Source organism: Capricornis sumatraensis, chromosome 15 (assembly GCF_032405125.1).
Source record: "Capricornis sumatraensis isolate serow.1 chromosome 15, serow.2, whole genome shotgun sequence".
Classification (NCBI taxonomy): Eukaryota; Metazoa; Chordata; class Mammalia; order Artiodactyla; family Bovidae; genus Capricornis; species Capricornis sumatraensis.
The window spans coordinates 78,356,961-78,379,577 of record NC_091083.1 but is presented as its reverse complement, the minus strand read 5'-3'; the positions used below and the strand labels follow the sequence as shown (position 1 = coordinate 78,379,577).

General features: G+C 51.7%; 1 protein-coding gene across 2 annotated transcripts in view; it reads left to right on the top strand.

The window, feature by feature from the left end:
• The first annotated feature begins 2,355 nt into the window (after window positions 1–2,355).
• ELMO2 (engulfment and cell motility 2) overlaps window positions 2,356–22,617 on the top strand; it is a 38,246-nt gene continuing 17,984 nt past the window's right edge. Inside the window, exons 1-8 of one of the 2 annotated variants that reach the window (XM_068986860.1) lie at window positions 2,356–2,380; window positions 13,714–13,841; window positions 14,136–14,176; window positions 14,614–14,686; window positions 15,028–15,078; window positions 18,548–18,729; window positions 20,402–20,501; window positions 21,582–21,733. In XM_068986860.1, the coding sequence (XP_068842961.1) occupies window positions 13,764–13,841; window positions 14,136–14,176; window positions 14,614–14,686; window positions 15,028–15,078; window positions 18,548–18,729; window positions 20,402–20,501; window positions 21,582–21,733 (677 nt within the window). In that variant the 5' untranslated portion in view covers window positions 2,356–2,380; window positions 13,714–13,763. Of the gene's footprint in view, window positions 2,381–13,713; window positions 13,842–14,135; window positions 14,177–14,613; window positions 14,687–15,027; window positions 15,079–18,547; window positions 18,730–20,401; window positions 20,502–21,581; window positions 21,734–22,617 lie in introns of those variants that run through there. The other variant, XM_068986861.1, reaches the window with a different exon arrangement.

Genomic DNA, 22,617 nt, shown 5'->3' with positions numbered 1-22,617 from the left:
GTGATATATTTAAAATCCATAACTAACAAGAACCTAAGGTATAGCACAGGGAACTCTGCTCAGTGTTAGGTAACAATCTAAATGGGAAAAGAATTTGAAAAAGAATAGATATCAATACTCATATGTATAACTGATCACTTTGGTGTACACCTGACACTAACATTGTTAATTACCTATGTTTCAATATAAAATTATAAGTTTTTTTAAAAATGATAAAAATAAAAAGCTGCTTGGTGTGGGGGCTCAGGGAGGGAGAGGTGTTTATGGGCTACAGTAAATGAATAAGGCAGGAAGAAGTGGGAGAATGTTCCTGAAGAACGGAGCTGCAGGAGTTATTACCACCCAAGGCTGGGGAGGGAAAATGAACTTGGTCTGTCATCTTGTAATGGGACAGGAAAAAAGGTCTGCTAGACCAAGGAAATTCAACCAGTCAGTCCTAAAGGAAATCAGTCCTGAATATTCATTGGAAGGATTGATGCTGAAGCTCTAATATTTTGGCCACCTGATGTGAAGAACCAACTTATTGGTAAAGATCCTGATGCTGGGAAAGATTGAAGGCAGGAGGAGAAGGGGATGACAAAGGATGAGATGGTTGGATGGCATCACCGACTCAATGGACATGAGTTTGAGCAAGCTCCAGGAGGTGGGGATGGACAGGAAATCCTGGTGTGCTGCAGTCCATGGGGTCGCAAAGAGTCAGACAACAACTGAAATACTGAACTGAACTGTGACCAAGGTGGAACTCTCATGCGTTCCTCCAACAATTTCTGTAGATGGAAGATGAAATTGGGAATGAGGAAAGCTGGACCTGAGTTCTAGTTCCTGAGTTGACCTCAAATATAATCCCTAACCTTGCCAAACCTTCAGTTTCTCCTTTGTAAAATGATGAGGATAATAACGTCAAGAGTAATTCATTAATAACTAAAAAGAACAGCCTGAGTAATAACAGTCTTCTGTGAAGATCTCTCAAAGCAATGGTCTACTAAAAGCTTTGGTGGGCAAGGGGTGGGCAAAGTACAGCCACAGGTCAACACCTATTTTTTGTAAATAAAGTTGCATTGGAACACAGCCACCCTCACTGGTTTACATGTCGTCTGTGGCTGCTTGCACAGTCCAACAGCAGAGTTGAATAGTTTTGACAGAGGCTGTATAGCCAAAAGCATTTACTATCTGGATATTGATGGAAAGTTTGCTGATGACTTCTGCAAGGGCTGTGCTACATTAGCTGTTACTAAGCCACAACCTCCATGAGCATCATTGTATTCACTAGTAAAAGGGGACTAATAAAGGTCATCTTCAATTCCAAGATGTTTTGAGGATCAAATGAAACAATATATGTAAAACTGCTTTTCAGATGCTTTGCAGAGTGTAAAGTGCCATATAAATGGGAGTCCTTATTTAGTCTCTGCTGAGTATCAGTTTCATTATTTCCTCTCTTCGTTGAGCATCTGTAAAAGGGACAACAAAATACCCATCCCTTAGGGGGTTGTAAGGATCTGTGAGACATAATGGTTAAAGCATTGACTTTAGAATCAGTCAAGCACAGGCCGGAGTCTTGCTCTGCCCATCACTAGCTGCACGGTCAGGGGACCCATTTCATACCTACATCGATCGGAGTTGCTGTGCGTGTAAAAGGGAGGCAGCACGAGAGAGGCCCTGGCGCAGGGCCCGGCTCCGATCTGCAGGTGCAGTGACAAATTACCACCTCCCACGGGTCCCTACCAGCAGTACGGCTGAGCTGTACCCCCTCTGCCTCTGCTCCGCGCCCACGGTCAGCCCTGGGTGCGGGTATAATTAGCTCCAGCTCGGTGGTGAGCAGCCGCGGCTGCTCACAGCCTCTGACACGACTGTCACCTCCCACTCAGTTCTCCAAACCACAGTTATCCCACTGCTGAGTGCGTTCCATGCCTGCTGGGCACCCGGCCGAGTGCCATTAGAGGACATCCTAGCCCTCAAAACCTCTGATTGATCACCTGGGACCCAGGCTGTGCCAAAAGAAAAGTTTCGGGGAGCAGGGGAATGTGGGGAGGAAAGGCTGCTTCTTGCATTTGAGGCGGGGCGCGGGGAGGGAATCCCATGTCTCCAAAATCCATAGCCCGAGGCGGGAGAAGCAGCCTGCGCCTTTAAGAGGCCTCCGGCAGCCGGGCGGGGACCAGCGGCTTTCTCTTCCCCGCCCCGGCAGTTGGGCCCTCCCTGTTTTGAGTGACAGGCAATCCGCCCAATTAAAGAAAGAGAACTCAGCGTGACGGCGAAACGGAGCAATAGGAGCCCGGGTCGGCGTGCGCGGGGCGGAGTCCCGGGAGGGCCGGGGAGGCGGGAGGCTAGCGGACCGGCGGCTGGGGGACCTCGGCGCTGGAGCTGGGCCTTGGTCGGCGCCCTGGTGAGTGTGGGGCGCTCCTGGGGCCAGGGCGCGCCGGGCTGCGAAGTGGGACCTGGCCCGAGGGGCGGAGGCCAGAGGGGCGGGGCCGGGGAACGGGCGGAGGGCTGAGGCCTGCTTCTGCCCAGGGGCCTGGGGGCTGGAGAGGGCGGGCCTGGGCCGCCCCGTGCTGGCTCGACGAGCCCCGAAGGGGTCAGCAGGCCTCGGGTGGGACCGGAGGGCACCGGGTCCCCAAGCCAGAAGGGCTGGCTGGTGGGGAAGAGGGCGGACCAGGCCTTGAGGAGCGGCGGCTAGGCCGAGTAGGGGACGCGGGGTCTGGAAGGAGAAGGGTGGGAGGATGGAACCCGGGGGCGAGACGAGCTGCTGGTGGCAGGGAGGAGGGTGGCCGGAGGGGGAGCGGCTGGCTGAGGAATCGATCGGAGCCCGGGAGTGTGTGGGGCTGGGTGGCACCCGTCGGAAGCCTGGGGAGTCTCCCGTTACACCGCCGCCCTCTCCTGCACAAACAGACCCTGCTCATCACTCCGCCCCGGCTACCGGGCCGGCCCTGTATTCCCCGAGACCGTTTATTTACTTGCATCTCTGCCGCTTCCCCCTCAGTGCAGACCTCTTTCGCCTCTTACCTGGACTGTAAGGCCCGAGGGATCTTTTCAAAATTCTGTCCAGATCCGTTCGCTGGCTTACTTTGTAACTGGCCGGCTTCCACCTCTTTGCAGGACCACCTTCAGATCCTCACCCAAGCTCTGGAGATGGGACGCCACCCACCTCTCCTCCCTAGTCTCTGGCTGCTAACCCTTCTTGCTCAATACTCTGGTCACACTGGCCTTTTCTTGTTCCTTCTACGTACCGAGCCCTGGCCCAGATCAGGGTCTGCAACCTTAACCTTCTTTCCTACTCCCCAGGAAGTACCTTCCCTCCCTGCCTTCTTCCAGTCAAGTCCTCTTTATCTTTCAAATCTCCACTCAAGTATCAGTTCCTCTAGAGGCATCCCTGGTCCCCAACTCCCCCAGCAAGTGAATTCCCCACTTTCATCACCCTCTGTACTTCTCCTTCACGCCACTTGAACAGCAGCAGTTTGACATATATTTATGAACGTATTCATGACTGTCTATCCACCCCTCCCCCCCCACCCCCTCCCCCCCAGGTAGTAAGGTCCACAAGGGAAAAGAAAGGGTCCATCCTTGCTCCTTGTATTTCCTGCATCTTGCCCAGGGCCAGGCACTGTGAATATGTGTTAAACATATGAATGGAAGACTTGGCTTTGGCCAGAGGTACAGGGTGTGAGTGGTGTCTCTGATGTCCTCCACAAACTGTGCCAGGCTCTGTGCTCAAGCCTTGCTGTCCAGTGGAAATATAATGCAATATTTGTGGTTTAAAAAGTTTTAATAGCCACACTAAAAAAGCGAATGACTTCTGTGGTGATTCACTGGCTGAGGTTCTGCACTCCCAGTGTAGGGGGCGCCTGGGTTGGATCCCTGGTCAGGGAATTAGATCCTGCCTGCTGCATCTAAGTCCCGGAGCAGCCAAAAAAAAAGACAAAGGGGAAAAAGTGAAATTACTTCTTGTCATTTTACTGAACCTAGTAGATTTTCAAATAATATTCTTTTGACATATAATCAATAGAAAAACATTACTAATGAGGTATTAACATTTTTGTGTGTTATCTGATGCTGGGAGGGATTAGGAGCAGGAGGAGAAGGGGACGACAGGATGAGATGGCTGGATGGCATCACCGACTCAATGGACGTGAGTCTGAGTGAACTCCGGGAGTTGGTGCTGGACAGGGAGGCCTGGCGTGTTGCAGTTCATGGGGTCGCAAAGAGGCAGACACGACTGAGGGACTGAACTGAACTGAAGCCTGGGAAGGGCTTCCTGGTGGCTCACTGGTAAAGAATCCACCAGCTAATGCAGGAGACATGGGTTCAATCCTTGTGTCAGGAGGATCCCCTGGAGAAGGAAATGGCAACTGCTCCAGTATTCTTCCTGGCAAATCCCACGGACAGAGGAGCCTGGTGGGCTACAGTCCATGGGGTTGCAAAAGAATTGGACACGACTTAGAGACTAAACAACAACAATAAACCTTTGAAATCTGATGTGTGTTTTATACCTAGGGCCCATCTCAGCTTGTGATAACCACATATCAGCTGCTCAATAGCCACTTGTAGGGGTGTGCAGTGCTAGAAGCTTTATGTACCTGCGGCATTTAATCGCCTTAAACCGTCTGAGGTAATTATTGTTACGTGCATTTCACTAATAAACATAATGAAGCTCCTAGAAGTCATGTTGCCTGCCAGCAATCCTAAAGTTTGTGAGCGGAGGAAGCAAGATGGGGCCCAGGACCCCAATCTCTTCATCTGGAGTTTGGTCCTTCTGTACCCTATGCTGCTTCTAGGAGGTGCCAGGGGATTTGGGGGGTGCAGGAAGTGGGGGCTAAACTTCTTCCCCCCAAAATGGCACCTGTGGGTCTGTACTTATTCTGCCTGTCCATGCAGAGTCGTGTGGCTGGGTGCATCAGTACCACCTAGGTAGGTGGCTCAGGAACAAGCTCGTTTGATGCAGTTGAGGGAAAAACCTGCAAAACCAGTGCTTCTGGGTCCAGTCATCGCAGCTCAGCGCCTGCACCAACTCAGCCTGGCCCTCGGGCCGAAACATGTACCCAGCCCGCAGCATCTCTTACAAGGTGCCAGTTAACAGGCCGGCTGTTTGGTTCAATAGCAGCTGGCTGAGTGAGGTCCCCATCACTGTGAGACCAGGATCTGGGGAGACTGGGGAGCGTGGTCACAGCCCTCACCTTCAGGATGCCAACTGGGCATGCAGAAGGACAAGGCCAGATCACGGAGAGACTAGATGAGCGGCTGATACTGTGCAGTGTAGTGGAGGACCGGAAGCAGTGGTGTGCAGAGGCTGTAGCAGCTGCATGGTGTGTTTCAGATGCTGGGTTTGAAATCCTCTAGGCTGTGGCAGGCGGTCCTTTGCAGTTTCCTACAGTTCCCATGCAGATGCTGCCAGAATTTGTGAACCCGTTAGGCACACTAGTTTTAACTGAGCCTGCAGAAAAGTTTGTTGAGCACCTGCTTTGTGCTAGGCATTGTATTGGCCACTGCTCTGGAACTCTGAAGCTCTCCAAGGTTCTGCTAGGAAAGGAATATTAAGTATTATATAATTATTATACTATATTATACAATAGTTATAATATTTATTATCTGATTGTTATATTTGTTATCATTATTATTATATTTTCCCTCTCTGATTGCCTTAACGTATGTTCTCTCCTTCTGTCATCAGTATGTTAAAGCCCAGTAGACAGGGCTTTGTCATGCCAGGGACACAGTTACCATGTGTTTGCAACTTCGTCAAGTTCACACCGTTGGAATTCCGCTTACTGTGGGTCAGGTACTATGCTTAAATGATTTACGTGTATTATCGTTCACAACTACTTTATAGGGTAGGGTCGGTTGACTGAAATCCCCATTTTACAGATAAAGAAATTCTTAGAGCTGGACAAGTCTAGGTCTGTCCCACCCCAGAACGCGAGCTCCTAACCTCAGTTAAGTTACTCTGCCGTGCTAGAAGGTCAAGCTTAGAAGGGACCTCACTTACATCTAGTCCAGCCTCCTCGTGTCGATCAGGACCTAAGGCCCAGCGAGGCTCGGGCTTGTGGCAGAGCTGTCGGCCAGGCTTCCTGTGCTCGGGGAGGACTGACCCAGAAGTGAGGGGCGAGGCCTTCTCTTGTCTTTGACTGGTGGTGGGGCCTTGCCAGCTTCTCTGGACCTCACTTCCTGTATTCATAAAACAAGAGGCTTGGCCCAGCTTTCCAGTGAGCGCAATGCTCTGTTGTTGGGGTCAGGATTGAAGGAGCTGGGCCCCCAGCCCGGGATTTCAGTCATCCCCCAGGGCTTCTCAGCCCAGCATACCTGCTCCCTACACAGGCTCTGCCTCCCCGCTGCAGCACCACAGCCCCATGAAGGCCGGCAGGACTTCCAATTCACCCTTTTCCATTTCAGTGTCTGTTTCATTTCCGGAAACTGAGGCAAGTGATCTGGAAGCACTGACTCCTTCTACAACCACCTCGATGACTATAGGGATTTGCAGAGTTCTAGGCAACAGCTAGTCCTCTGTCATTAGAGTTTTTGTTTCTCTTTTAAAGGCAGCCAGGTCCAGGGGCATCTTCAAGGGTATTTTTGGCATGGAATTCCATGGGCACAGCTGTGTGCCAGGCCCTGTGCCGCCAGCCTTGGCGAAAGGTGGGCAGAGGAGTAGATACGGACTTGATGAGTCCCTGCCCTCAGCTGGCAGCCTGGAGCTATGGCTCCCAGCCCTGGCTGCCCATCACACTCACCTGCTAGGGGTGGGGCGGTGGGTGTTGCAGTCACCCGGGGTGGGCCTGGACAAGGCACAACCAGAGCGGAGAACCACCAGTCTCAAGTCTGGCTTCTCAGACTGTCGTGTGCGTGCCAGCCAGCTGGGAATCTTGTTTGAAGGCAGCTTCTGGTTCAGCGGGTCAGGGCTGGAGTAAGTGATTCTGCGTTATCCGGGGCTCCCCAGCAGCGTCGGTGGTGCTGGAGGGCAGGTCACAGTCTGAAGAGCAAGAGAAAAGGCTGCACACGCAGTTGTGAATCAGCTGGATCGTGACCGAGTGTAAAAGATGCGCACAGTTCACTTTGCCTGAGGTCAGAGCACCAGGAAGGCCACACAGAAGAGGGACTGTTGGGCCTTGAAGCTCAACAAGGCTGGCGGCACAGCCAGACCAGATGGAAGCAGTAACGGCTGAGACTGAAGTATGACTTGGAAGCGTCTGGCGGTCGAGGGAACAGGGTGGTCCGCTAGGACATTTGGAGTATCCTCGAGGAGGGTCCGTGGTGGGACTGGAAGGAGCCGGGTGCCCTGCTGAGGAGTCTAAGCGCAATTCTGTAAGCACGGGGCGCTGCAGAAGTTTTCTAAGCCAGAGACCTGGGTGGTTCTTAGAGCGAGTGTTATGTGAGAAGAAACCCAGACAGTTCCCGTCTTCCCACACCGTTCCTCACCACGCTTGTGGCTCTAAGTCAGTGGCTTTTAACTAAGCGTTTGGGTGAGTTTTGCGTCCGACAAAAAAACTGAGAAACCTCAGCTGCCATTGATGTGATGGTCCTTCTAGGTGTTTCTGGCAGTGATTGGCAGAATCCGAGTCTGCAAACCCAGCTTCCCTCCCCGTACCCCCGATTCTCACCTTCACGCAGGGGTCTGACCCGAGGGAAGTTGAGTCACTTCTCACTTGAGAAGCTGTCCGAGGGAGAAGCCTCTGTGGAGATTGTCACCCTCGATTAGAAAGAGGGGTGTGACCTCTGGTCCCTTTTCTGGTGCGGTGGGTTCTATCGCAGGAAACAGAAACCAACCTCCCCCGAGCCTCCCCCACCGAATCAAAAGCGAAAGAATGAAACAGAAAGCACAGTCAGCCCTGATCCTTAGGAATGAGGGGGGAGGGTGGAGAGCTGGAACCTTCTGGCTTCTTCAGTCTGAATTCCTTACTAATGGCCAGGGATCGGCTTTCACTTCCTTTCTGCTGGGCTCTCAGCGTCCGGCTCCCAGGAGTGGTCCTCCCACCCCACCCCCCACACAGGCGTGGTTAATTGTTGGAGCTCAGTGGGGCCTTTTGTAACTGTGCTGATTTTATAAGCACACCTTCCAGCAGCCACGTAAAGAAGGCTCACTGGAGACACGGAAGGTCCTGTTTTCCTCTTGTTTCCCCTGGCTTCGCCTTTGAAAACCTGGGCTTTCATTCTCAAGCCTTAGAGTAGAATTATCTTCCCCACATCGCTGTCCATCTCTCTCTTGCTGGTGGCATTAGCAGCAGCAGCAGCAGCGATTTCCCGAGTCATCTTTGTGTCTGTAGTACTCGAAAGGGGGCGGGGTGGGGTGGGGTGGAGAGTCATTTAATTGAAAGGGGTTGATGACTTCTTTGCCCTCTAGTCCTGGCTGTGGACCCAAAGCTCCCTCATCCTGGCCGTTTACTGTTGAACTCTGTGGACTGCCAAGCAGGTAGAGCAAGAGGCTATTTATAACCCTGAGAATTTTGCAATGTTATTGAATTGCTTCGACCTAATTTTCGCTTCCTTCCTAAAGTGAAAATGAAAAGAGTAAGCAAAGGAGCCCTGAAAGGGTTCCCCACAAGGAGATCCTTTATCCTCGGGCTGTTTGTTATTGTTGTTGAGTCGCTAAGTCGTGTCTGACTCTGTGACCCCTCGGACTGTACCCCTCCAGGCTCCTCTGTCCATGGGGCTGTTACCTGGAGAATATTACTCTTGTAGTCTCCTGTCTCCTAATGTTTCCAGGGGAGAAAGACAGAAGGATGTTTTCCCTCCATCTTTTAACTGGAGTCAGATGTGCTAAATCTGATTCTCCAGTGAGACGCATCTGATGTTAGACGTGAAAACGCTGGAAATGCTGTGGAGTTGGAAGGTGCTGGGTCATGGAACACACAGCTGGAGCGCCCGGTGCCTGCCCCCTTCCGTGTGCCGCTGGCCCTGGCTTGTTGGATTTGGAGAAGTCAGAGCTGTTGGATTTGAGCAGATACAGATGCTCACAATGCTGTGCTAAGGGAAGAAGCTGCAGGGTTGGACCTGCCCCCAGGAGGAGAGAGTGGGGAAGAGAGCTGTCTGAATCTAAAGCTGTAATGGGGTAGCCTGGGAGCCTTCGCAGAGCTATGGACAGAAGGCCATGAGAACACGGGGTCCTGTCCTATTTCACTTCACCAAGACTGGTGCAGAGGAAGTGACATTTGAGCAGGGCTCTGAAGGTTGCATACAAGCTCTCCTGACAGCCCAAGGAAGGAAGGAAATGTGCAAAGACACAGAGAAGGAGGAGGAACGTGCCCTGCCTTGTGGAAATAACTAGTCCAGGAAGGTCCGGCTGGACCATGAAGGACTGAGCCCCTTGCAGGAGAGTGGAGGTCACCTTCTTTAGACAGGGGACTCCGTTTTCTGCCACCGTGGTGAGCTCTTGTTGGTGCAGCCTTGGCGTGCTTCAGCTTCAGGTCCAGCACGCCCACATCCTCCCCGGGGGACCTGCTGTGGGTACAGTGCCCCCTGCTTTCATGTGGCTTTCAAACAGCCAGATTGGCTGGGGTCAGATTCTGGTGGTGCTGCTTACCCGCTGCGTGACGCTGAGCAGGGAACTTAATTTATCTGTGCCTCTATTTCTTGTCGGTAAAATGGAATAACATCACACAGGGCTGCCACAGAAGAGAACCAACTGTGAAGTCCCAAGGCCCAGTCTTTTTATTTTTTTGGCTGCTCTGGATCTCCACTGTGGCTCCAGAACTTAGTTGCCCCAAGGCGTGTAGGATCTTAGTTTCTCAACCGAGGATCGAACCCACATCCCCTACATTGGAAGGTGAACTCCTAACCACTGGACCACCAGGGAAGGTCCCCCTAAGATCCGATCTTGAGATCCAGTCCGATGTGGTTTCTTTGTTTTTTTTGTGTGTGGAGAAGAGATGGGAAGGAGGCATGTGGGAGACCCATTCTCATCCCTTGTGAACTTCGGTTGCCTCATCTGTCTAATGGGGATGGTGTTCAGGGTTCAGGTGAGCATCAGCAGTAGTAACACCACAACGTGTGTGATGAAGTGTAAAGAGGCCGTCTGCACATTACTGTTACACACAGGATGACTGCCACGAAGCCACCGCGTAACTGAACTGTTGTAAACAAACTAGACTTGTCTAAGCGGGCTTTGCTCTTCAGTGTTCCGGCCAGTGTTCCTTCGGGGCCTGCTCCGTGTCCTGTGTGCGTTAGGCTGCCGTCTGCTCATCTCCTTCCCCTGTAAGGCTCGTGGTTTTTGCGCCTCCCGTATCTTTGGTCCCCACTCTGAAGCTGACTGGCCTTCTGCTTCAGAGCCCGTCAACATCCACCTCCCGTAGCCTGTGTCTTTTAAGCTCAAGAGAGCAGATTGGATTAGTCTGTGGAGAGTGGGTGTTCACCTTGGTCCCATAGGCCATGGTGTGGGTGGAGAGAGTGCCAACACACGTGGGCTGCCTGGGCATTTGGGGAAAGGGCAGAATCGCAGAGAACAGGGGTTTTCAGTGTTTCTGGAACAGTCCCAGTGATTGCAAATCCCCCTGCTTTCACATGGATGTGAATTTTTGGAACAGACAAGAATCACTCACGGCTGACTTTACTAAAGAGATAATCAGCCTAGGACATACCATATGGGGTCAAAGTGAAGTGTACAATACAGTAATGAATGTTAACTTTGTTTAGGAGTTCCAAAATACATGATTTGTTTCTTAGCAGTACCACTGAAGTAAAGGTGAAGATTCTTATGCATAGAACTTTGAAATGGGCAGTCTTCATTTGGAATTTTAACTCTAGTTTAGAATCTTAGACTTAAAAGGCACATTACACGTGCTTTAGTTCCACAGTCTCTCCTCACAGGGGAGAGGAAAACTGAGACTTGGCTGAAAGGGACACGTGCTCATCACCCAGACACTCAGTGGCAGAGCTGTGACTAGGCCCCAAGTCCTCTGGCTCTGAACCCAGGTGCTTTCTTCAGCAGGGACCAGCATCCCAGCCCAGCACTCTTCTTCTTGCACCTACATGGCCTACTGATTTTAAAAAGAAGAAGAAACCAGGGGCTTCCCTGGAGGTCCAGCGGTTAAGACTCCGTGCTTCTGCTGAAGGTGACGTGAGTTCGATCCCTGGTCCGGGAACTAAGATCCCATATGCCTCACTCTGGCCAAAAAGTTAAAAAACGAAGAAGAAACGAAATTAAATAACAAATGGTCTTAGAGGCCATGTTGTGCATTTCCACATACATGAAGTATTATATTAATACAAAAGGCTGCAGGATAAATCCATGGTGATAGAAGTCAGAAAGAAGTTGCCTCTTGGAGGGCTGGTGGGTGAGGGGCTGACCAGAACAAGGGAGGAGGGAAATTTGGGGGGTGTGAAATGTTTAGTGTCTTGTTTTAGGTGGGTGGTTACAGAAAGGTGTGTGTGTGTGTTTCTGTTTTGTGTGTGTGTGTGTGTATGTTTTTACATATGTATACACACATATATACATAAGCTCCACATTTTATTATATGTTATTTGCATCTAAATTAAAATGATAGGACAAGGATACTCTTAGAAAAGGATAAAGGTATCCTGGGGATCCAGAGATTCATGGTACCATGCCTGCTTTGCTCTGTCACCTGAGCAGAGCATCTCCACCAGGACCTGGGCCCATTTCTTTTCAGAGATTTGTTGTGTGTCTAGGCACATAGAAATCACACGTGAGAAGTTCTGCCTGGAGCTGCAGAAGCTGTGAAAGCTCTCAGAGCCATGAGGCCAGCCCACTTCACCTTTAGGCTTGATTCAGTTGTAGCGAGCAGAAATCCAGGCCAGCTCAGTGGGGGTGGGGGCGCAGGGGGCGCACTGGCCAAAGTCAGCTCCACATCTGTCCCCTTCACTGCTTTTATGCTGGGTGAACTCGGGGAGCTTAATCCACTGAGCTTCAGTTTTGTCACCTTCAAATGGAGATGTCTTCAAATAATCCTGTTCTGCCGAATTCATAAGGCTGCTGGCAGAACTCAACGAAGTAAGTGATAGCACGTCAAAAACCATCTCTTCTGCGCTGCGGTGTCCTGACAGTGCTGATGATATAAATATACCGTGTGTGTGTGTGTGTGTGTGTGTGTCCGTCCGTGCTGGGTCTTTGTTCGCCAGCTTTCTCTAGTCGTGGCAAGCGGAGGCTGCTCCTGTCGTGGAGCCTGGGCTTCTCTTGTGGTGGAGCACGGGTTCTGGGGTTCTCGGGTGCGTGGGCTTCAGTACTTGCAGCTCTCGGGCTTGGTTGCCTGTGGCACGTGGGATCTGCCCAGGCCAGGGATCAAACATGTGTTCCGTGCATCGGCAGGCAAATTCTTAAACCCTGGGCCACCAGGGAAGTCCAAGTGCTGGTGTTTTTGACAGTCAACTTCTGAAGCAGCCCACCCTGGTCAGGAAATGGTCAGGAAAGCTTCCCTCTGTCTGAGACCTGTGAGGTGGTAGGGTAAGGGACTTGTACATGCCAAGTCGCTTCAGTCGTGTCTGACTCTTTGTGACTCCATGGACTGTAGCCTGCTAGGCTCCTTTGCCCATAGGATTCTCCAGGCAGGAATGCTGGATTGGGTTGCCATGCCCTCCTCCAGGGCATCTTCCCAAACCAGGGATCGAACTCAGGTCTCTTTAAGTCTCATGCATTGGTAGGTGGGTTCTTTACCACTAGCGTCACCTGGGAAGTCCAAGGGACTTGTATCCCATCACCAAAGAGGTTTGTACTTACAAGTACTGTGAGAACTGACATCTGTGCTTGGGCTGAAAAAGTGATGGCATCCATGAATACCACCTTAGCAACAGCTGTGTTGCATGTTCCAGGAGAGGCAGGCAGTCTCCATTCAGAAGCAGAAATTGCGGGTGCGTGGTTAAACATGGAGGATACAGGAAAAAGGTCTTTTTGATGAAGAGCGAGGCCTCTCCTGAAACTGCGGGCACGGAGTGTAAACACACATTGAAATCATCCATCAGTGGGGCGACTTCCCTCATCAGACCTTGGAGAGAGAACGCTTTAGCTGCTGCCTGGAACGCCACTAAGCTCTCAGTTGCCTAGGAGACTGGTCACATGGGCCCATCTTCCAGACTTGTTCAAAATGATTTATTTTCCTTTATGTTGTAGGGGAGTGGGGTCAGAGGTACTTCTGAAGCCTGTCCTCTGATAGTGGGGCCTTTGTGAGCGTGTCCTCACCTCCCTCCACTTCTCTCTTGGCAGCCCTTGACCTGGGGAATTGGGATGAAAATAGCATTTCCTGTCCCGCTTCTCTTCCCCATTTTCTGAACCCTGTTCATCCCACACAGGGGAGGCTTGAGGGGGAAGGAGTGGCAGCAATAAGTAGGGAGGAAGCAAGGGAGCTGTGGCCGGGCCCTGCTGACTCTGGGATCAGGGCTGACCGCAGAGCTGGCGGGGCTCCTTTAACCACCCAGCCAGGAACAGCCTGTATCTGTTCTTATTGGTCTTCGGGCATATGTTTCTCCCTCTCGAGGTCCCAGGACATGGCTTTGCAGTCAATATGCTCATTTACCGCAGGGCCCTCCTGGCCCTCCAGCTGAAGTGTCACACTGCAGATCTTGCTGCTGGCTTATCTGCAGTGGATAGATAGGTTCGTCCCTTTTCTACTAACCGATTTAATCTAAAGAGACAAAAGGCCCAAGGAAAGGTTGTGGTGTGATCTCAAAAAGCTCAAAGCAAGTAGTCCTGTGTGTTTCTTTGGACACTACCTTCCGATTTTTCAAAATATGTAACAAAAGTGAAAAACGAAGGCAAACTCATTCTTTCCGATTCTTTCTCCCCAGGCAGCTGTGTCTGTGTGTCTGTCTTGGAGAGGCAGGCCCCGTTGGGAACGATGCCACCACCATCAGACATCGTTAAAGTGGCCATCGAGTGGCCAGGTGCTAATGCGCAGCTCCTTGAAATTGACCAGGTAAGCTCTGGAAATGAGGGGTCAGGGAGTGCGGGGCAGGGGTCGTCTTGAGGGGTGGGGACCACTGGCATCAGGAGTAGGAGTCAGCCAAGGCCTGTCCCCCCTCTGGAAGGTTGGTCACCACAGCCTGCAAGAGGCTTCCTCTTTGAGAACAGCTCTCAGAGATGAAGTCCGTGCTCAGGCGCCAGGCTCAGCCTGCCTGGCAGACCCTATCACCAGGACCCTGGCATCAGCAGGATGTGGCAGCTGGTGAAGGATCTCTGCCCCCATCCCCATCACCCCCCTCTCTTTCAGAAACGGCCCCTGGCGTCCATCATCAAGGAAGTTTGTGATGGGTGAGTTGAAATTGCCCCCCGTTGCAGGCAGTGACAGGCTAAAGACAGAGGGGCACTGCCAGGCCTTGAAAGAAATCCTGCCCGAGGACCTGCAGTTAGGCGGGTCCCCAGTCCCAGGCTGCCACGACGGAAGGATCGCTGGTGGGGATGTCCCCAAGACCTGCTGTCAGTCTGTAGGAGTGCCCCACCTGAGGTCCTAGTGGGGTCTGAGACCCATGCCGAATTACATGTCCCACCTTTGTGGTGCCAGTCTCTGCAGAAGGCAGAGGGGGTTACTGTTGAATATCTCAACCAAAAGCTTTGATTTTTCCCTCCCGTACATCACACCGACCACCCAATCCCTTCAGCAGCTCTACTGAAAGTTCTTTATTTGCAGCTTCTAGACAGGCCCCCAGGTATATATGGCCAAAGAGGCTGTACTGTTTTCTCTTACCTAGGTGGTCATTGCCAAACCCGGAGTATTACACCCTCCGTTACGCAGATGGCCCCCAGCTCTACATCACCGAACAGGTTAGTACGGGGACTCGCTCTCAAGTGAACCACCCGAGGCGGTGGTGCCAATGGCCCTCAGGGAGCTTCCTCTTACTGGGGTGGGAGCCGCTCCCTGGGCAGGTCAGGGCGGGTCAGCCCTTACTCTCTAGTGGCTGGAAAATGTGGCTGCTGCTTCCTGAGAGGCACTCGAAGAGCGTCTTAGAAATTTGTGGCCAAGAAGCAAGCAGGAGGAGAGGGACTGACTGATGAGTGTCAGTTACAACTCCTTTAAAAATGACAGAAAGTTCTTGTTGATTCCGCTTACTTGCCCAATTTTAATATTTTATCTTAGCTGCTCTTTGTTTCTCTTTGGCGCCCAGACTCGCAGCGACATTAAGAACGGGACAATCTTACAGCTGGCCGTCTCCCCGGTAGGTACTCTGCTTTCCTTAGGAATTCTTTTATCTGTCAAGTGTATGTGAGTCCCTGCCATGGGCCGGACTCTGTTCTAGAAAGTAAGACTTGGAGGTGAAAAATGCCCGTCTTTGCTCTCACAGCCTAGTGGGGAGTAAACCAACTACAGTATCAGGCCTCCTTCCGGGGTCTGGAGAGAAAGTTGCTCAGGGAGCTGTGGGAACTCAGGAAGGGGCCCACCTGACTCAGCCCGAGGAGTCCCAGAAAGCCCTTCCAGAGGAGGGACACGTGGTTCCGATGTTGAAGGGTAAGCAGGAATCAGCTGAAGAAAGAGGAGAAGGAAAGGTACCCCGAGCCCAGAGATGTGCTTTGCTGGGTGATGTGGGAGTGCTGGGGGGCTGAGGGCCTGTAGCGATCAGCAGAAGGTTCCTCTGTGGCCTTCTTGCAGGTTGGACTTTATCCAGAAGGGGATGTGTCCAGAAGGGACACTGAAAGACTTTAAGTGGGAAGCAATATTCTATTTAGATTTATATTTCAGAAAGATGACTTTAGTGACAGTATGGAAGATGGCAGAAGGCATCTTCAAGAAGCCGATGAGCAGTGTTAACAGCCCGTGAAGGCAGTGGCCGTGGAGATGAAAGGGGAGGCGGGAAAAGTGGAGGTGAGCTTGGCGAAGAAGCTGGAAGGAGCGAGACAGTCCACGCTGGCCCCCTGATTTCTGCCAGGGCAGCCCTTCCAGGTAGCTGAGGAGGCATCCAGAATGTGGGAAGGAAACAGGAGCTTGAAGTGGCTTAGGAGCCGAGGGCAGGGGCAGCATCAGGATGGAGGGCGGCGGCGTCTGCAGTGAGCAGAGAGAAGGGAAGCTGTGGACAGGGGAGCTCTCTGTGGATCTGGGAGACTAGCCCTGGCCTGTGGCAGCCAGGTGGCAGTGCGTCGACTTTCGGAGGCAAGGACCTTCCACTCAGCGCATTATCAGGAGTTTAAAAGGGTTTAAAAGGAAGTAGATAGAGAAGGTACCAGCTCCAGGATATGGAGTTGAAAAGATACACTTTCTTAAAAAGAGGTGAAACGTTCATGTATTTTAAAATCAAAAAGGTTTGACGGAGAGCCCGCGAAAGGTCTCCTTCCCACTCTCATCTCCTCTGCCTAGCTCCCTGCCTCCTCCATCCCGTCAGGGTTGTAACCTTCTCTGGTGGTTTTTCTGTGTCCTTGAGAATGTCTTCAGATGGAAGAGACAGAGGTTGCCAGTGCGGGAAAGGGGGTGAGCGACCGGACAGGCGGGACCTTGGTGCCCACCGGACAGGAGAGGCCCACCACCTAGCAAGGGGTTCGCCCTGACTGCTCAGCCAGAGCAGGACCAGTGACATGGGGGTGGCCTCGGCGCGTCTGCAGCTTCTGTTGCAGCTTTTCATGTGTTCTGTTACGGAGGTCGTTGCCAGCCCCTGTTCCCTTGGTAACGTGAGAGACTGCTCCGTCCGCACAGTACCCGCAGCTGCTTTTTGCTGAATGCCTGGGTTTAGCTGAATCCTTTCACATATGGTATCATGAGATGAGTACTCTCGATAGCCCCATTTTCCAGACCAGGAAACTGAGACTCAGGTTCAACAACTCGCCAGTTGTCGACACTCAGGACAGGTCAGAGCCGCCTCTCAGGCCCAGGTCCGGGGCCAGTGTTCACGGCATCTCTGCCTCCCACTTCCCTCCCTCAGCTTTTCTCATTCTAAGGACCCCATCTCTGCCCCAGACGCTCCGCCAGTTTAACATGACAGCCTGGGAGCTGTGTCCTTCACAGAAGTGCCCAAGCGTTTTCCGGGCCCCTGCGCAGAACAGGTGACTTTCCCTGGAGCAGGAGCTGCAGGAGGCGGCCGCCCAGAAGCGCCGTCTCAGGAGGAAAGTGAACATTTGGGTTTGGAAGGTTCTGAGTGTGATGCAGGCCAGTGCTCTTCGAATCGTTCTGTCCTGTGGCCCTTTCTCCGGCGCTCATGTCCTCCACCTTGGCGGTAACGGGGGATTTCTGTGTCCTCAAGAGCCGTGGGCAGTTGGAAGGTAGAGATGTGGGCAGCCTGACTCCTTGCCAATGGAGAACGGGGGCTCCAGTCACTTGCTTTAGCACTGTAAGAAAAATTAAGACCCCGGGAGTGTTTTTGCTCTCCAGACTCTTCCATTCAAACCAAGACCATGAAATTAACACACAGAAAATAGAGTGATGAACCAGTAAGATGTGAGGCACCAGCTGTAAAATTAAGAAGTTCAGCAACAGGCAGGACCCGTGAACACGGGAGGAGGGGTCGCAGCCGTGTTTGCAGGAGGAGGCAGGCGCTCCAAGAGGGAAGGGGCCACCTGCTCAGGGGAGGCGCTGTCGCTGGCGGTCCTTTTCTAAAAGCTGTCTCAAAATTAGCTGCTGCTTGGCATTCTTAAAGTTTCTCCAGGGCTAGCACTTTGAGGAACAACGATTTGGACTTTTGAGAGAAAGTAAATATATATATATGTATTGGGCTTATCAGTTTCAGATTGAAAAAGAGAGCTTAGAGGTCATCAGATTGAATTCTCCACCCAATGCAGGAATCCCTCCAATAGCACTTTTGACAGATGTCATCCAGAGTTTCCTTGATTGCTTCCAGTGACCAAGAGCCCAGTACTTCAAGACACAACCTCTTCCACTGTCTGATGGCTTTAGTTAATAGAGAACTCTTACGGGTACCAAATGGGGAAGGGGATTGAGGAGGGGTAAATCAGGAACCTGGGATTAGCAGGTACAAACCACAGGGTCCTACCGCATAGCACGGAAACTAGCTTCAGTATCCTATAATAAACCATAATGGGAAAGAACACGAAAAAGAATGTATGTATAGAAAACGTGTAACACTTTGGTATACACTAGAAACTAACACAGCATTCTAAATCAACTGAAAGTCAATTTGAAAAAAGAAAAACTCTCCAATATTGATTGAACCATTGTCTGTTGATTCATTGGAAAAAACCCTGATGCTGGGAAAGATTGAAGGCAAAAGGAGAAGGGGATGGCAGAGGATGAGATGGTTCGATAGCACCACTGGCTCAATGGACATGAATTTGAGTAAATTCCAAGAGATAGTGAAGGACAAGGAAGCCTGGCATGCTGCAGTTCATGGGGTCGCAGAGCTGGACACGACTTAGCAGCTGAACAACAGCGTTAGTCTGTCTCTTTGTGACTTGCCGTAGGTAGTGGATTGTCGTCCCTCAGATCTCTTATATTCCGTCTGTGGGACTCTTTTTAATACATAGGCCAGAATGATACAGAAAGGATACACTTGGCTACAGATCTGTCTTGACCTACTGGTGATTCCGTGATGGATCCAATAAACAATTATTTAGCAAATATTAAGCAGTGTGAAAAGCTGTTTCTGCCTCGGGCTTGAGAGTCCACAGGAGCCTCTGTGAGCTATTCACAGAGCAGCGACCCCCCACGGGGAGCTGATGTCCTGTATCTTGTCCTTGGTCCCATAGTCCCGGGCTGCACGCCAGCTGATGGAGAGGACCCAGTCCTCCAGCATGGAGACCCGGCTCGATGCCATGAAGGAGCTGGCCAAGCTCTCTGCCGACGTGACCTTCGCCACCGAGTTTATCAACATGGATGGCATCGTTGTGCTGACGCGGCTCGTGGAAAGCGGAACCAAGCTCTTATCCCAGTGAGTGTTTCTGAGGTCTTGACAGAGGGCTCTGAGATCTACGACACTCCGCAGGGCATCCCAGTCTCTTTTCCATTGAGTCAGATGTGCTTATTGAGCTCCGTCTGCATACAGAGCAGCATGCCAAGCACTGAGGTCCACGCAGAAGGGTATAACCTGTTGTGGCCCTAAATCTCCTAGTCTGGTTGGGCTCTCACAAATTCAGAGACAGGACAGAGCAGCTCTGTGCTAAGTGAGAAGTAAAACTCTGGGCTGAGGATGTTGGGAAGAGAGGTCAGCTCGCAGGTGCAATCATTTCTGGAAAGTGGATGTGACGTGATGGAGGTTAATGAGCGGGCTGTCTGTTATCAACTAGAATAGATCTCTGTCTATTCTTAACCGCATCCTACCTCCCTCCTTCTCCAGTCACCGCCCCCGCTCCTTATACACGGACGTGTGGCTCTCCTCTGTCATAGCTCTCCCTCACCCCTTCACTGTCTCCCCGTCCCCCGTTTTCACGGTGGGGTTAGAGGGGGCATCCGGGACTTCGTGATGCACCGGAAATGTCTTTGTGATACTCCAGTGCCAAGGGGAACGTGGCGGGAAACTGCCCTGTTGATATCAGCAGTGGATAAACATGTTTAGTTGGTCTTCTAAGCCCATGGAACCTAAGCCAGCAGAGAGGGAGTCAGAAATCTTCTTTCAGCTGATGGGTCAGCTGTTGAAGTTTCTTAGCCAAACTGAGCAACTCATCTCGGGTGTTTGTTTTAAGCCGTGGATTCTCCGGCTGCACGGAAATCCTGAAGCCTGTGGCTGCCATCAGCACTGACCTGGGCATTCCCAGTCTCCCAGGAGTGCAGGGTTAGATTGGCCGTGGTTCCCTCCTCTTTAAAATGGAGGTGATACCCACCTGGCTCTCCTGTCCTGAGGAGGATCGTGGGTGAGATGGGTCAGAACATGTTTTGTAAACAGAAACTTGGGGTCTGTAAATCATGGAGCACTGGCGTGCCACAGTCCGAGGCGTAGCAGAGAGTCGGACACAATGAAGGGACTGAGCCCGCAGGCGCAGGTATGGGTGTGTGACGGATACAGTGTATACAGAGCAGAGAGGGGCCAGAAAACATCCCAGTCCTTCCTCTCTGCCAGCACTCTGCTCAGGTTCCTCATGCCTTATCCTGTCCTCACTGCAACCCCGTGAGGTCAACACTGTGAGAAGAACTCCAGTTTACAGAGAGAGAAATAGAAGTCTGAAAATTTTAGAAGTCTAAACTTTGCCCAGCTAGGAAGTGGTCGGACAGGACCTGAAACCATGGGCCAAAGTTCACACTCTTTATCCTGCGTCCTGCTGCCTCCTGGCCTAAAGGTGGGCTGAGACACAAGCTTCCTTGGGCACCCCACCAGGCGTTGTGGTTTGATGGGGGTTTGCTGGACAGGAAATGGCCGAGGGACTGTTTCTCTGAGATGAGGACGTCTGGTCACCCAGCCGCCTTCCCCTCGGTGATACTAGAGATCTGAGGAGAATCCACTCCCCGCGTGGTGTAGGTGTTGGCCAGGCGCCGGGCCCCAGTGGTGTCTGCGGATTCCTTGCATGGTGCTTACGCTGAAACCCGAGCCTGCTGTAGCTCCCTTCACTCCTGTGTTCTCCGGTTCTGAATCTTCATATCGTTTTGTGTGTGTTTTGCACATGTCTCAGTTACAGTGAGATGCTGGCATTCACCCTGACTGCCTTCTTAGAGCTCATGGACCATGGCATTGTCTCCTGGGACATGGTTTCAATCACCTTTATTAAGCAGGTGAGGCTTCCAACCTTCCTCCCTCAGTTAGGTGTCCGCTAGGCTCAAGGGGAGATGCAGGCAACACAGCTGCTCCAGGGCGGGTCAGCCTTCTAGCCCCAAGGCCAGCTTTTTCATCCTCAGGCTCTGGCCTTCCTGTGGCTCCTGGAAGATGTACTGAGACTTGGTTACACTCACAGGGCCTGCGCGGAGAAGGCGGGACTGGGCTCCCAGAACCCAGTGTGGCCAGAGTGGGATTGGATTATCAGTGAGACCTGCGGTAGTGCCAGCCAGCCCGCCAGCCCCGTCCCTAAGTCTCTTCACTGCTTCCTGAGCCCTCTTGGGATTTAAAAAAAAAAATGTTCATTTCATTTGCCTTATATTCTCTTACATTTACTAGTGTGCCTTCTGTTTACGAATCCGCAGGCGAGCCCATTTGTCAGATGAACTCAGTGTGGAGAGGAGAGACTTCTAGTTTTGTCCTTCTTCTAGAAGAAGAGGCAGTGTCACCTCCAAAAACTGAACTGAAAACCAATAAATGATATCTCAGCTGATCTAGATCGTACTGTCATTGGCTTGGGACATTGAGAACTTCCTGATGCTGGAGACACTTAGGCACAAGTGCAGTGACCATGTGTCAAGGATATTCTCATGGGGACTGAGCAGAGAGGTTAAATTACGAGACTTGGAGGTCCTTTCCGTGTCCCTGAGTCTCTGTGTGTGTACAGGGACAAAGTGTACGTCAGGGGAGCCGCACCTGGCGAGCACACCAGGTCCCAGGATCAGGAAGACCCTCTGCTCCTCACGCTCACCCCTTCCATGCCCAAACCCTTGTTTCTAAACACAAGGGATTAAGTCCTTAGGTTTAAGGAAACACAGTTGAGTGGATACTGTCATTTGAAATCGAGTTATGCATTATCCGTGCCCGGGGACTCTCTGGCACCCTGGCCCACATAGCAGACACCACTGTCACCTGGGGGCAACTGTCCAGAAGTGGGCGCACACCTATGGGGGGAGAGTCCTGGGCGGGGGGCGGGCATCTGAAACCTAAGCCTTCAGCCCTCGCGGGCTTCCTGACCACCTCGCCCTCCCTGGCTCTAGATCGCGGGGTATGTGAGCCAGCCCATGGTGGACGTGTCCATCCTGCAGAGGTCCCTGGCCATCCTGGAGAGCATGGTCTTGAACAGTCAGAGCCTGTACCAGAAGATCGCGGAGGAGATCACCGTGGGGCAGCTCATCTCGCACCTCCAGGTGTAAGTGCGACCCCGCCGTGCCGCCCTGCGCAGCCCGTCCTCCTAGCCCTCTGCCCTCCTTCTGCCGCACCTGTATTCCCAGATGCTGGTCCGCTTGCCACTCATCACCTCTGCCCTACTACTCACTGCCGGAGCTCCTCCCATAAATCAGAGCTGCTCATGTCACGCTCCCGCCTGACACCCTCTGTAACTCTCTTCATCTCTTAGGATAGCGTGAAACTGTCCCAGTCCCTCTCTGTATCACCATGATGCCAGACAGAATTAGATGCTTTCTCCTCTATGAGCCCAGTAGTCCCTGTTTGTACCTGTGACAATCATATTTACATGAAATACTATATTTTTTATTATCTTTCTCCCGTTTTAAACGTTGAGTTGGGAACAGGGACCAGTTTTGTATCCCTTGTTTTAAGTAGAAGCTCTGTTAGTATTTGTTGAGTGAACTCTTGCTCAACTAGCAGCGTGCGGTTGAGGGTAGCAAGGAGTGTCTTGCAGAGCATGAGTTCCAATTCAGGCTCTACTGCAGACGAGGTCTCTGTGCTCGGCAAGCTACCTCTTCTCTCCTGGCTTTAGTTTTCGCACCTCTACGCTGGGGTTAATCCCTACCACCTCTCAGACTTGGGAGGATCAAAGGAGAGAAAAGGTCTAGTGTCAGACCCGCACAGGATAGGTATTCATTCAGGAGAGGTTTTTTGTTGTTGTTGTTCATTGTTTTTGTTTTTATTTGTTTTTTAAGAAGTTTATCCCATCCTAAGACATTTAACAGATAGTAAACAAAATCTAAAGACAGATGAACCCTTTGGAGCCTGTTCTCCCTTCCTGGTTCTTTTTTCTTCCCTTTCAGCCATTCCACGTAATTTAAGGGGCCTGGACTTTCCAAAAGCAAG